Here is a 14520-nt window from a genome sequence, read left to right as displayed (position 1 = left end):
TGTTCGTATGGAGGGGGGGGGGGGGGGGGGGGGGGGGGAAGGGAAGAATGCTAGGATCACAAAGAAGGTCTTACAAAAAACAAAATCAAGGGGAGGGCTAGCCCTCCCAAACCTACAATTCTACCACTGGGCGGCGACGGCCGAGTAAATAAGGGGATGGATCAAGGAGCCAGAAGCCGAGTGGGTGCGTGCGGAAGAGGCCTCCTGTAAGGAGACCTCTGTGCCCTCGCCACGGCGGCACTCCCATCCCCACCCAAAAAACACTCCAGCAGCCCGGTGGTGATAGCCACCCTCCAGTCCTGGAACCGGCTATGGCAGCAATTTGGACTGACCAAAATGTCGGACAAAGCTCCCATATGTAACAATCATAGGTTCACACCAGCGCTGACTTCAAAAGGTGGAGACAGGACGAGGGGACACTGACAGTCAGGGACCTATACACCGACGGCAGGGTCGCGACACTGGACGAACTGACGGAGAAATTCCAGCTGGCCAGGGGGAACGAGCTAAGGTACCTGCAACTCAGAAACTTCCTACTAAAGGAGAAAAGGACATACCCACAACCGCCACGACAGACATTACTGGAAGAGTTACTGGACGCAAGCATATTAGAGAGAGGAAACTGTAGCGACATGTACGACCGACTGGTAGAAGGGGCCAACACGTACTGGACGCAACAAGAATGAAATGAGAGGAGGACCGGGGGATCGAGATAGGGTGGGGACTTTGGAGCGAAGCACTGCATAGGGTCGACTCCACCTCCACCTGCGCAAGGCTCAGCCTGACGCAACTAAAAGTGGTACATAGAGCCCACTGAACAAAAACTCGTATGAGTAGGTTCTTCCCGGAGGTGGAGGATAGATGTGAACGGTGCCAAGGAGGCCCGGCCAACCACGCCCACATGTTCTGGTCTTGCCCCAGACCTGTGGAGTACTGGACTGCCTTCTTCGATCAATGTCCAAAGTGGTGAGGGTGGAGCCATGCCCGAAAGTGGCGGTCTTCGGGGTTTCAGACCAGCCACATCTATTTCTGGGGAGGAGGGCAGACGCCCTTGCCTTTGCCTCCCTGCCTTTTGCCCGCCATAGAATCCTGTTCGACTGGTGGTCAGCAGCATCACCTAAAGCTGCAGACTGGCTGTCCGACCTCTCGGAATCTCTCCAAATGGAATAAATTAAAATTGCCATCCGAGGGTCAGATGACGGCTTCCACAGAATGTGGGAACCATTCACCCGATTGTTCCGGGACTTGTTTGTGGCCAACAAACAAGCAGAAGAATAGCCAGGGACCAGGGGAAAGCAGCCAAAGCATGAGAGGGGGAGGTAGACCGGGAGAGGTGGGGGGGAGGGGGACAACTCAGTCTAAGAGGAAGGAAAGGAGAACCACAGGGGTGGTTGGGGGGGGGGGAAATGAGGGAAGGAAAGGCGAACCGCAGGGGGGGGAGGGAAGAGACAGGGAACAATAGAAGAGAGCCAGGGAGGTAGGTGGGGGGGGGGGAGGGGGGAGGCAGAGAAACGTTAACCAACTTGACATCCACAGGAACAGAAAAAGGAGAATACAGGCAGAAGACGGGAGGGCCGGCGGAAGCGGCAGTGTGCACGAAAAGACAACGGCGGAGAAATCCGTCCGGGAGAAGGGAGGGGCAACACTGTCACCAGACCCACTCGAGGATTGCCCTCCGGAAGTGCCTCGCCGGCACAAACGGATACCTACTTACATATATATAAAAATCATATCCTTTGTACATAACGGCAAGATATACGCTTCAAAAATCCAATTTAAAAAATTTATTTTTAAAAAGTGACATCGTAGATTAACAAGGCTATAAAAAGTGCCAACATAGCACAGGATCCATTTCTAGAGGGATAGAATTCAAAAGTGAAGAGATTATCTATCTCTTAGTGAAAACCTATGAATTTTTTTAAAAATTATGTTTTATTGAAATTTTTTCCCCAAACAACAATTTTTCCCCTCTTACAAAGCAAATGCAACAATAACAATACAGAAATTTTTAACAATACACAAGTAACAAAACCTCTTTATCTTTGACCTAAACTAAACTAAGGTTCTGTGCAAGGTTCCCCAGCTCCTAGCGATCTGAATCCCCAGGTATTGGAAGTTTCTTTCCACTTTCCTTAGAGGCAAGCCTTCTATCTCTCTACTCTGGTCCCCTGGATGTATCACAAATAATTCACTCTTCCCCATGTTTAGCCTATACCCCGAGAAATCCCCGAACCCCCTCAAAATTCGCATAACCTCTATCATCCCCCCCGCTGGGTCCGACACGTATAACAATAGGTCATCCGCGTATAACGAGACTCGGTGTTCTTCTCCCCCTCTAATCACCCCTCTCCATTTCCTGGAGTCTCTCAACGCCATGGCCAGAGGTTCAATTGCCAACGCGAACAACAATGGAGACAGCGGGCATCCCTGTCTTGTTCCCCTATATAGTCGGAAATACCCCGATCTATGTCGACCTGTAACTACGCTTGCCGTTGAAGCCCCATAAAGAAGTCTAACCCAGCTAATAAACCCGTTCCCAAACCCAAACCTCCTTAACACTTCCCATAAATACTCCCACTCCACCCTATCAAATGCCTTCTCTGCGTCCATTGCCGCCACTATCTCTGCCTCCCCCTCCACTGGGGGCATCATTATCACCTCTAATAGTCGTCGCACGTTAACATTCAGTTGTCTCCCTTTTACGAACCCTGTCTGGTCTTCGTGCACCACCCCCGGGACACAGTCCTCTATCCTCGATGCCAGTACCTTTGCCAACAATTTGGCGTCCACGTTCAATAATGAAATGGGTCTATAGGACCCGCACTGCAACGGATCTTTATCCCTCTTCAAAATTAACGATATCGTCGCCTCCGACATCGTCGGGGGTAGAGTACCCCCTTTCCTGGCCTCATTGAACGTCCTCACCATCAACGGGGCCAACAAGTCCACATATTTTCTGTAATACTCCACCGGGAACCCGTCTGGTCCTGGGGCCTTCCCTGCTTGCATGCTTCCCAGTCCCTTAATAACCTCGTCCACCCCAATCGGTGCCCCCAGGCCTACCACCCCCCGCTCCTCCACTTTCGGGAACCTCAATTGGTCCAGGAACTGCCGCATCCCCTCCTCTCCCTCTGGGGGTTGAGACCTATACAGTTCCTCATAGAAGGTCTTGAACACCTCATTTATCTTTCCTGCCCTTCGCACCGTGTCTCCCCTTTCGTCTCTAATTCCTCCTATCTCCCTCGCTGCTGCCCTCTTTCGCAATTGATGAGCCAACAGGCGACTAGCCTTTTCCCCATATTCATACCTCCTCCCCTGTGCCTTCCTCCACAGTACCTCCGCCTTTCTGGTGGTCCGAAGGTCAAATTCCGTCTGGAGTCGTCTCCTCTCCCTGTACAATTCCTCCTCCGGGGTCTCTGCAAATTCCCTATCCACCCTTAAAATCTCCCCCAGTAATCTTTCCCTTTCCTTGGCCTCTGTTTTCCTTTTGTGGGCCCCAATGGAGATCAGCTCTCCTCTGACCACCGCTTTTAGTGCTTCCCATACCACTCCCACAGGGACCTCGCCGTCGTCATTGACCTCCAGGTATCTCTCAATACACCCCCGCACTCTTGCACACACTCCCTCATCCGCCATCAGTCCCACATCTAATCGCCAGAGTGTTCTCTGCTCCCTTTCCTCTCCTAATTCCAGGTCCACCCAATGTGGGGCATGATCCGAAACCGCTATGGCTGAGTACTCAGCTTCTTCCACCCTAGAGATCAACGACCTTTCCAAAACAAAAAAATCTATCCGGGAGTACACTTTATGGACATGGGAGAAGAAGGAAAACTCCCTAGCCCTAGGTCTAAGAAATCGCCATGGATCCACTCCCCCCATTTGGTCCATAAACCCCTTAAGTACCTTGGCCGCTGCCGGCCTTCTTCCGGTCCTTGAGCTGGATCTATCTAGCCCCGGGTCCAGCACCGTATTAAAGTCCCCTCCTAAAATCAAGTTTCCTACCTCCAGGTCCGGTATACGCCCCAGCATCCGTCTCATAAATCCCGCATCGTCCCAGTTTGGGGCATACACATTAACCAACACGACCTCCATTCCCTCCAGCCTGCCACTCACCATTACATATCTACCTCCGCTATCTGCTACGATGTTCTTTGCTTCAAATGCTACCCGTTTCCCCACCAAAATGGCCACCCCTCTATTCTTTGCGTCCAGTCCTGAGTGGAACACCTGTCCCACCCATCCTTTCCTTAGCCTAACTTGGTCCGCCACCTTTAGGTGCGTCTCTTGGAGCATAACCATGTCTGCCCTTAGTCCTTTCAAATGCGCGAGCACTCGGGCCCTTTTTATCGGTCCGTTCAGGCCTCTCACGTTCCACGTGATCAGCCTCACTAGGGGGCTACCTGCCCCCCTCCCGTGTCGACTAGTCATTACCTTCTCTAGGCCAGTCCCATATCCCGCCTCCGCGCTCCCGCTCGCTCCCCCATGCGTCGCACACCATCCCCGCCCACCCACTCTTTAGCCATTTCCTTTTGGATTTCCGCAGCAGCAACCCATTTGTCCCCCCCCCCCTCCCCCTCCCCGCTAGATCTCTTTCTAGCATGATTGCTTCCCCCATATTACTTCCGTAAGTCAGCTGACTTCAACTGACCCCGGCTACTCCTGCTCACTCCTCGACCTCCCCGTGTGGGGAACTCCCATCCGCCTTGCGCCTGTCTTCCCGCCTTATTCTTTCTGGCGCGGGAACATCCCTTTACCTGACCCGCCTCTTATGGCGCAGCTCCCTTTCCCCTCCCCCTCCCCTTCCCCATTCTCCAACCATGTCCCGTCTTTCCCCCCTCACCGGCGCCCACATTTCCCCAATGTCTCCCCCCTTCCCAATTTACTTCTCAATTAACTTCAACCATAACATTAACAATAACATTTCCTGCAGCATCAGTCCCTCAATTCCGATCCAATTTCTCTTCTTTGATGAAGGTCCATGCTTCCTCCGCCGTCTCGAAATAATGGTGTCTCTCCTGGTACGTGACCCATAGTCTTGCCGGCTGCAGCATCCCGAACTTCACCTTCCTTTTATGCAACACCTCTTTGGCTCGGTTGAAGCTCGCCCTCCTTCTCGCCACCTCCGCACTCCAATCCTGGTATACCCGTACCACTGCATTCTCCCATCTGCTACTCCGCACCTTTTTAGCCCATCTCAGGACCTCTTCTCTATCTTTAAGGCGGTAAAATCGCACGATTATTGCCCTGGGTGGTTCTCCTGCTTTTTTGGTCTTCTCGCCGGAATCCGATTTGCCTACTCCACCTCCAAGGGGCCCGTAGGGGCCTCAGCACCCATCAGTGAGCTCAGCATCGTACTTGCGTACGCTCCACAGTCCACTCCTTCCACACCCTCAGGGAGACCCAGTATCCGAAGGTTCTTCCTTCGCGCTCCATTTTCTAGGGCTTCGATCCTTTCAGTACATTTTTTATGAAGTGCCTCGTGCGTCTGTGTCTTAACCGCCAGGCCCAGGATCTCGTCCTCAATATCTGTCACCTTCTGCTCCACCACGCGGAGCTCTGTCTCCTGGGTCTTTAATGTCTCCTTGAGCCCCTCAATTGCCTGTAGCAATGGGGTCAGCACCTCCCTCTTCAGCAGCTCCACGCATCGTCTCACAATTTCATCCTGCTCAGGCCCCCATGTCGCCTGCGCTTTCTCCGCCGCCATATTGTACTTCTCTCTTTCTGACCCTTTGGTCGATGATTCCTCGCGCTGCAGCCGCCGCCGCCGGTTTTTTCCTCCTTCGTTTGGGGGGGACTCCCTTCTCACACAACACACACCGGGTTGCGTCGTCGAAAAATTCTCCGTTGGGGCTCTTAAAAGAGCCCGAAGGTCCGTCGGAGCTGGAGCGGCCGAAGCGTGCGGCTAGCTAGGCATCACCGCAACCGGAAGTCCCTTCAGTGGCCTTGATGAGGTCTTTTCACAGTTGTTCCCTCTGCTGCTAGAATTCACCTTTGATACAGGCCCTCAGGTCAGCTTGCAGCTTTAAGCTTGACCTTCCCCCGCCTGCATGCTGGAAGAGGCCCTGTTTATCCTGCAGTTGCAGCCAAATATTTTACTGTTTCTGCCGTGTCTGGCAACCCAGAGACATACCCTTCCTGGGGGACACTGTCGGGGGAATATTGCAGCCTTCTTCCCACACCGGGAAATGTCAAACAAATGCCGTGGGGGCCCTGTAAAAGAGCCCAAAAGTCCGTTCCAAGCAGGAGCTGCCGAATATGCGACCTAGCTCTGCATAGCCGCACCCGGAAGTCCCGTGAAAACCTATGAATGAAATGAAATGAAAATGAATGAAAAATGAAATGCGCTTATTGTCACAAGTAGGCTTCAAATGAAGTTACTGTGAAAAGCCCCTAGTCGCCACATTCCGGCGCCTGTTCGGGGAGGCTGTTACGGGAATCAAACTGTGCTGGCCTGCCTCGGTCTGCTTTCAAAGCCAGCGATTTAGCCCTGTGCTAAACAGCCCCAGTACTGGACATTGAACGGACCAAACTTGTGGGCAGCATGGTAGTACAGTGGTTAGCACAGTTGCTTCACAGCTCCATGGTCCCAGGTTCGATTCTCGGCTTGGGTAACACTGTGCTGAGTCTGCACGTTCTCTCTGTGTCTGCGTGGGTTTCCTCGGGGTGCTCCGGTTTCCTCCCACATTCCAAAGATAGGGTGGAGGTGTGGGCTTAAGTGGAGTGCTCTTTCCAACAGCTGGTTCAGACTTGATGGGCCAAATGGCCTCCTTCTGCACTGTAAATCCTATGATAAAACTATGATAACCTGGAGTACTGTGCACAGCTCTAGTCTCCATATTCCAAAAAGAATGTAGAAACACCGGAAAAAATACAAGATAGGTTTACAAGAGTAATAGAAAGCCAGTTGGTGAAGCATAGAACTGGAGCCAATCCTTGCCACTTTTGTAAGCAATCATTGCAGAGTTACAAATTACAAGCATGCACTTCCTAATCCAACAATCACAATTTAAGTCTGTGTTGTGTCATGTGAGAGTACCTTTAAGAAATGGGTGTTTATCAAATAGCTGCAGTGATGTCAGAGTGTGGGTGGAGCTGGGCTGGCTGTCTTTGACTTTTGTTTTTTCAGCAGGCAGCCACAGTGTGTTTTAGTTTTGTTTTCCGAGGTGGATAGCTGCAGGCAAAGCAAGCAGCTGTACAATGATTTCTCTCTGCAAGCTACAGACTGTTTTCAGCTCATTTGAGGATTTCAAAGTAATACCGGTTTCTGTAGAGGATTTAAACCTGCTGTCTTTCTGTAAAAAGAGTCTTTAGAACTTATGGATGTTGTTAGGAAAGTTATGAAGGGTTACTTATAGAATATTGTATCTGTGGGGATTATTGGTGTTGATAGTTGTTAAGATGTTTACTGTGGGTTTATAAAGTGTTAACTGGATTCATAAATAAATATGGTTTTGTTTTAAAAGTACTTTAGATCTCTGTTGCAACACACCTGTAAAGTAGGCCCTTGTGCTCCCCATACCACAATCTATTAAAAGTCGTGGGTCAGGTGAACTCCATGATATACTTTTGGAGTTTTCTAAATCCTGACCCATAACAGTTGATTTATAAGGGCTGGGAATTCCCAGTTAATGCTGATCACCTGCATACAACTAAAAAAAGGGAGACTTGCATTTATAAAGTGCTTTTCATGACCACCAGATGACTCAAAGGACTTTACAGCCAATTTATTATTTTTGTAAGAAATGTGGCAGTCCATTTGTGCACAGCAAGTTTCCACAATCAGCAGTGTGTTAATGACCAGATAACCTGTTTTTGTAATTTGTAGAACCTGAACGGGAGAGGCAACTGGAACACACAATAGAGTAGAAATGAATGCATAGATACATAGATACATAGAAGATAGGAGCAGGAGGAGGCCTTTTGGCCCTTCGAGCCTGCTCCGCCATTCATCACGATCATGGCTGATCATCCAACTCAATAGCCTAATCCTGCTTTCTCCCCATAGCCTTTGATCCCATTCTCCCCAAGTGCTATATCCAGCCGCCTCTTGAATATATTCAATGTTTTAGCCTCGACTACTTCCTGTGGTAATGAATTCCACAGGTTCACCACATCTGAAGACAGTTATATCTGTCCGAAATGATTTACCCTGAATCCTCAGACTGTGACCCCCTGGTTCTGGACACACCCACCATTGGGAACATCTTTCCTGCATCTACCCGTTAAAATTTTATAAGTCTCGATGAAATCCCCCCTCGTTCTTCTGAACTCCAGCGAGAACAATCCCAACCTCGTCAATCTCTCCTCATATGACAGTCCCGCCATCCCTGGAATCAGTCTGGTAAACCTTCGCTACACTCCCTCGAGAGCAAGAACATCCTTCCTCAGAGAAGGAGATCAAAACTGCACAAAATACTCCACGTGTGGCCTCACCAAGGCCCTGTATAATTGCAGCAACACATCCCTGCTTCTATACTCAAAACCTCTCGCAATGAAGGCCAACATACCATTAGCCTTCTTTACCGCCTGCTGCACCTGCATGCTTACCTTCAGCAACCCAGGTCCCGCTGCACACTCCTCTCCCAATTTACAACCATTCAGGTAGTAATCTGCCTCCCTGTTTTTGCTTCCAAACTGAATAACCTCACACTTATCCAAATTATACTGCATCGGACATTGATTTGCCCACTTGCCCAACCTGCCCAGATAATGCTGTAGGATCCCTGCATCCTCGTCACAATTCATCCTCCCACCTAACTTGGTATCATCTGCAAACTTTGAGATGTTACATTTTGTTCCCTCATCCAAATCGTTAATATATATTGTGAATAGCTGGGGTCCCAGCACCGATCCCTGTGGTACCCCACTAGTTACTGCGTGCCAATTTGAAAAGGACCCATTAATCCCCACTCTTTGTTTCCTCTCTGCCAACCAGCTTTCTACCCACCTCAATACATTTCCCCCAATCCCATGGGCTTTAATTTTGCACAATAATCTCTTATACGGGACTTTGTCAAACACCTTCTGAAAATCCAAATATACCACATCGACTGGCTCCCCGTTGTCAACTGTACTGGTTACATCTTCAAAAAATTCCAACAAATTTGTCAAGCACGATTTTCCCTTCATAAATCCATGCTGACTCTGACTGATCCTGCCATTGCTTTCTAAATGTTCCGCTATAAAGTCCTTGATAATGGATTCAAGCATTTTCCCCACTACCGATGTTAGGCTTACTGGTCTATAACTCCCTGCTTTCTCTCTACCTCCCTTTTTGAATATCGGAGTGACGTGAGCTACCCTCCAATCTGCAGGGACAGTTCCAGAGTCTATAGAATCCCGGAAGATGACCACCAATGCATCCACTATTTCCAGAGCCACCTCCTGAAGCACTCTGGGATGCAGATTCTCAGGCCCTGGGGATTTATCCGCCTTCAATCCCATCAGTTTTCCCAGCACCATTTCTCTACTAATGTTGATCCCCCTCAGTTCTTCCCTCTCACTAAATCTTTCATTTTCCAGCATTTCTGGGATCTGATTTGTGTCCTCATTTGTGAAGACAGAACCAAAGTATGTATTCAATTGCTCAGCCATTTTGTTGTCCCTTATTATGCATTCCCCTGTTTCTGTCGAGGGGGGGCTACATTTCTCTTTACCAATCACTTTCTCTTCACATATCTATAGAATGACTGGTTTATTACGGAATACACAGAATCACAAAAAACGCTGCTCTTCTATCTGAAGGGCCACTCTCCCTGACCTGCACCCAGGTCAAGGTTTTTATACAGAGTGGTTTTCCCTTAAGGGGAAACACTGCCCCCAATTGCTGGGGGAGTTCATACTCAGCCGTATAAGGGGTAAATCAAATGGGTCGCAGTCCTTGGCCCTCAAAGGAGTCATAACACCTCTCCTCCCTCTCCCCCAAGTCCAGAGAAACGTCCATGTCCTCAAGCTGAGGCCCTCCTGTTAGCTTGGGGAGTGGACGGCAGTCCGGCATTGTCAGGCGGGTCTGGGAGGTGTGTAACGCACCGGTGACCGTGAGCTGACTTGGAATGGCATTTCCGGATTTGTTCTAGAGGCTCCGGCATGTGGCGGCGGATGTGGTCCAGGTGGCGGCTGGCTTCGTGTCTGGACCGAATAGGAAACCGGACCAGTGGCGCGGAATACCACGCCCGGGACACCGTCGAAATTGTGTACGTATACAGCGTCCCCCTGTTGGAACTTGCGTCACTGCAAATACCGACCTGTGTCCGCCTTGGAGTAGTCGTGCAGCTGGCGGATCGCTCACCTATGTCTGGGATGACCAGGCTGAAGAGGATCTGGAGCCGACGTCCCATCAGCAACTCTGCTAGTGCCACACCCGTGGTGACATGAAGGGTCGTCTGGTAACTGAATAGCAAAGGGCCTGTCGCATTTACCAAGACCCTGCGGTTAGCCTTTGCATTGCTTTTTGAAAGTTTGGACCGTCCTCTTGGCCAAACCATTCAAGGCTGGGTGATACGGGGTGGTCCACACATTCCGAATTCCAGTCGAGGCCATCAACGCTTCAAACTCCTTGCTGGTCAACGCAGAGCACTTATCCGACACCAACACTTTGGGTATGCTATGGGTGCTTGTCTGCTGTAGTCTTTGTGGTCACGGTTTGCACCGTGTGGGCGTCGAGCCACTTTGATTGGGCGTCTACCATCACGAGGAATGTCGCCCCCTGAAGTGGGCTGGCGAAGTCTATGTGGACGCGGGACCACGATTTTCCCGGCCATTCTCAGGGGTGTATTGGCGCAGCTGGTGGGGAATTCTGGTTCTTCTGGCACAGGCCACATCGCTGGGCCAGCTTCTCGATGTCTGAGTTTATCCCGGGCCACCAGGCATAGCTGTGGGCAATGGTGAGAATGCGGTATTCGCTTCCGCAAGCAGTGATTGAGTTGAATCGTATGGGCAAGACAGATAAACATATGACAGCCAGGAATAGATGGATATGTTGATAGTGTTAGATGAAGTATCGTGGTGATACCCGCCTTATGCGGGTCACAAGCACTGGCTTAAATCAGTCGTACAGAATGGCCTGTTTCTGTGTTGTAGACTCAGCGTAATTCAGTATAAAACTATAAATAAAAAGGAAAGAATTACATTTATACAGAACCTTGTGCTGTACTTTTCTTTGTTCTTTTGGAAAGTTTTAAGTTAGACGGGCAGCATAGCTTAGAGAGCTAAAAGGCCTGTTCCTGTGCTGTACTTTTCTTTGTTCTTCTCAAGTCTCAAAGTATGGAGACTAGGGGCGTGATTTTAACGACCACATCATGCTTGCAGATTGCGGGAGACGACAGAATCGGGAACCGTGCCGGGGCGCCGACCGGTTGCGATCTAACCGTCTCCGTTGGCAAGAACCGGATTACGCCGCGTGTGGCGAGAAACAAGTAATTACCAATTAAAGCCAATCTCCATACAATTAACGGAAACGACTCCCTCTCTAACGGCCTCCTGTGATCTAATCCCCGCTCCAGAAAATGGTCACGCAGGTGCCGATTAGTACACTTTTTTACAAATGTGGAACTGGCGGAAGGGCTGCTGTGGGGATTCAAGGAGGTGAGTAGCCATCTTCGATCCCAGACAGTGAGTCCGGGGACACTGGGGCTACTGCCCAGTTGTAGAAGCCAGTTATTTTCTATAGATAAAAGATAGCTATTTAGCATTAAGCCTCTAGTCTATTAAATACCATTTTAAAACTTACTCATAACCTCAGGTCATTTCAAAACACACATTCAGCATTTCAACACATAGCTTCAACAGAACACAGAAACAGATAGATTAAAACAGCATTCTTATTCAGCTAACAAATACATTTGCAAGATAAAGTGTCCAAGAACAGGGCAGGCTCCGTGACAACAGGGCAGGAACCTAAAGGCGCTATTGACCTCAGCATGAATCCAGTTCAAGCAGCTTGTGATAAGGAAGGCGAATCGCATTCCATAACTCACACAAGAATACATTTTAGGTTAATGTTGCCTATTAATGAGTGACAACCATCCCTCAAATCAAACTCATTTGATGTTAATCCAAACCAATTAGAATTATTGGGGTGTAGATAGATGGCTAAAGTCTGATATGATTTGGTATAACCGTGATGGATTTTCGGCCATCTCTCTATCTTTCCTGAATCAATCTATACTTTGACTTAACTATTCGCTGTCCCTCTGTTTTTCATATTTCACTTTCTGACTTTGACTTTTGAAGTTAAATGCGAGCTGTTTGCCTAAACAACAAAATCATTTCTGTGATTGTTTGAAAGGTGAATTGTGTACAGATTGCCTCTCTGTGAGTCCTATGTTAGCTGGACTTATTAGAGAATAAGACTTTAAATGATTCTCAATTGTAGTCAATAGAGACAAATAAAGCAGATTCTTGCTTGTACCTGAGAAGTTTGAACTTAAATTTCTACTGAGTTTCAGTGATCGCAAAGTGCTGCTAAAACTGCATGGTAGATCTATCACCAGCGCTTGATGGCAGGGGGGGGGGGGGGGGGGGGAGGGATTCGCCACCGCCATCGGTGATGGGGGGAATGTCTCAGCACCCACGGGTCTGCCATGTCACCCCCTGGATCATGTGTACCCATAACGGAGGCAACTCCAGCACCTGCCTGGCTGACCCACCGACCACCCATAACTCCCATCGATCGTGGCAGCCTCTGGACGCGCGGCTGAAGGTTATTGCTAATAGGGAATTGGCAATCATAGTAAAGTGAGCACTTCACAGCTCCCAAGTGGATTCCCGTAGATAGGTGTGCCATGTCGCAGGTGAGAGTTATTGCCTAGCATCCCAATCAGACCGTTTTATATTTTATATCCGACAATTTATAAATTATAAAAGCGCTCAAAAAACAACATATTCACAAGCGAGCATCTTCACAACAAATGTGGCCGTGAACCCCCTTTAGTCGGCTTACATATTTTACAGTTCCCAATATGATACGACACGTATTTACAAGCATTTATATACAATTTGGCTTGGCCTTAGATTGCCCTCGGACCGGGCCCGTGTGGCTTTGTCCCTCATGCTTGTCCCTTGTATTCCTTTTGCATGCCTTCCCTGCCCCGCTCCCCTCCCCCTCGTTCCTTTTCCTCTAGCCCGTGGCTCGCCCGTGTCTCCGCTCCTCCCTCCTCCCTCCCCTCCCCCCATTATTTTGCACCACCTTTAGCTATGTTAGGCTCAGCCCCCTGTGCACGTGGAAGTGGAGTTTGCCCTGTGCAGTGCTTCGATCCAGAGTCCTCCCCCTATCTTCATGCCTAGTTCCTCCTCCCAGATTTTCCTCTGGTTCACCTGTTTCTGTATTTCAGGATTATTTATGGCTTATAGATACTCATGAGTACATTGTTTATTTAAACATGATGTTTGCCTAATACTGGTTGCTGGCTACGAGCAGGTCTTGAAACAAGTTGGTGAACTGCTTCCACGTGCTGTGGATGCATTCTTCAGAGCCACGGATGGTGAATTTTACTTTCTCCAGCTTGACAAATTCGGCCAGGCTGGCCAATCTGCAGCCTTCGGTGATGCTGCCGTTTGCTAGCCGAGCAGGGGTCTCTGGCGGGCGATCAGAGAGGCAAAGGCTAGGGCATCGATCCCCCTCCCCATGAAGAGTTCTGGCTGATCTGATACCCCGAAGACCGCTTCTTTTGATAATGGCTCCACCCTCACTGCCAAAACCCTGGACATGGCCTCAACGAAGGCTTTCGACTACCTGACAAGTCAGACATGTGGATGTGAATGGTCGGGCCTCCCTGGCACCGTTCGCATTTGTCCTCCACCTCCGGGAAGAACCCGCTCATTCGCGTCCTGGTTAGGTGCACCCTGTGCACCACCTTTAGCTGCTTTAGGTTCAGCCTTACGCACATGGAGGTGAAGTTTGCCCTGTGCAGTGCTTCGATCCAGAGTCCTCCCTCTATCTCCATGCCTAGTTCCTCCTCTCAATTTTCCTGTCGTTGACCTGTTTCTGTATTTCAGGATTATTTGTGGCTATAGATACCCATGAGTACATTGTGTATTTAAACAGGATGTTGGTCTAATACTGGTTGAACGTGACCTGTGAAAACTTTTGTTTCAGTTCAGTGGAGAAATGAAATTGAAGAAATAGCCACAGATGGAAATAACAAGAGGAAGACCGGAACAGACATAGAGCTTCAGAAGGTAGAATCTTTGCAGAATGAACAAAGGTACATTGATTTTTTTAACTGCAAAGAATTTGAGAAAGTGTTCTGTTTGGAAGTAAAACATTCTGCCTGTCTTTAACATGCCAATGAATTGTATTTAGCCTTAGATGAAGTTTACCGCTCGCTTTGCGCTGCACTCGCAAGCAGCCTGGCTCCAAGGAGACCCAATCCTGACAAGCCGGGGGTTGCTACCAGTCTCACAATGACCACAGCTGTGGCATATTAGCATAGTGATTATACTTTGGATTAGTTTTCAGGGACCAGGTGTCAGATTATTAACATTGAACACTGTTAAGACCTTTTTTGTAGTCTCTCTTAA

At 49.2% G+C, this 14520-nt stretch overlaps 1 protein-coding gene across 1 annotated transcript in view; it reads left to right on the top strand.

Annotated features, from left to right (window-relative positions):
• LOC140429958 (uncharacterized) overlaps nucleotides 1-14520 on the top strand; it is a 234301-nt gene that overhangs the window by 19163 nt on the left and 200618 nt on the right. The window contains exon 2 of the mRNA XM_072517548.1: nucleotides 14096-14204. Within this exon, the coding sequence (XP_072373649.1) occupies nucleotides 14096-14204 (109 nt within the window). The remainder of the gene's footprint in view (nucleotides 1-14095; nucleotides 14205-14520) is intronic.

This window comes from Scyliorhinus torazame, chromosome 9 (genome assembly GCF_047496885.1).
Source record: "Scyliorhinus torazame isolate Kashiwa2021f chromosome 9, sScyTor2.1, whole genome shotgun sequence".
NCBI classification, from domain to species: Eukaryota; Metazoa; Chordata; class Chondrichthyes; order Carcharhiniformes; family Scyliorhinidae; genus Scyliorhinus; species Scyliorhinus torazame.
The sequence above is the reverse complement of the archived record's forward strand: the minus strand, read 5'-3'. Positions and strand labels throughout refer to the sequence as shown.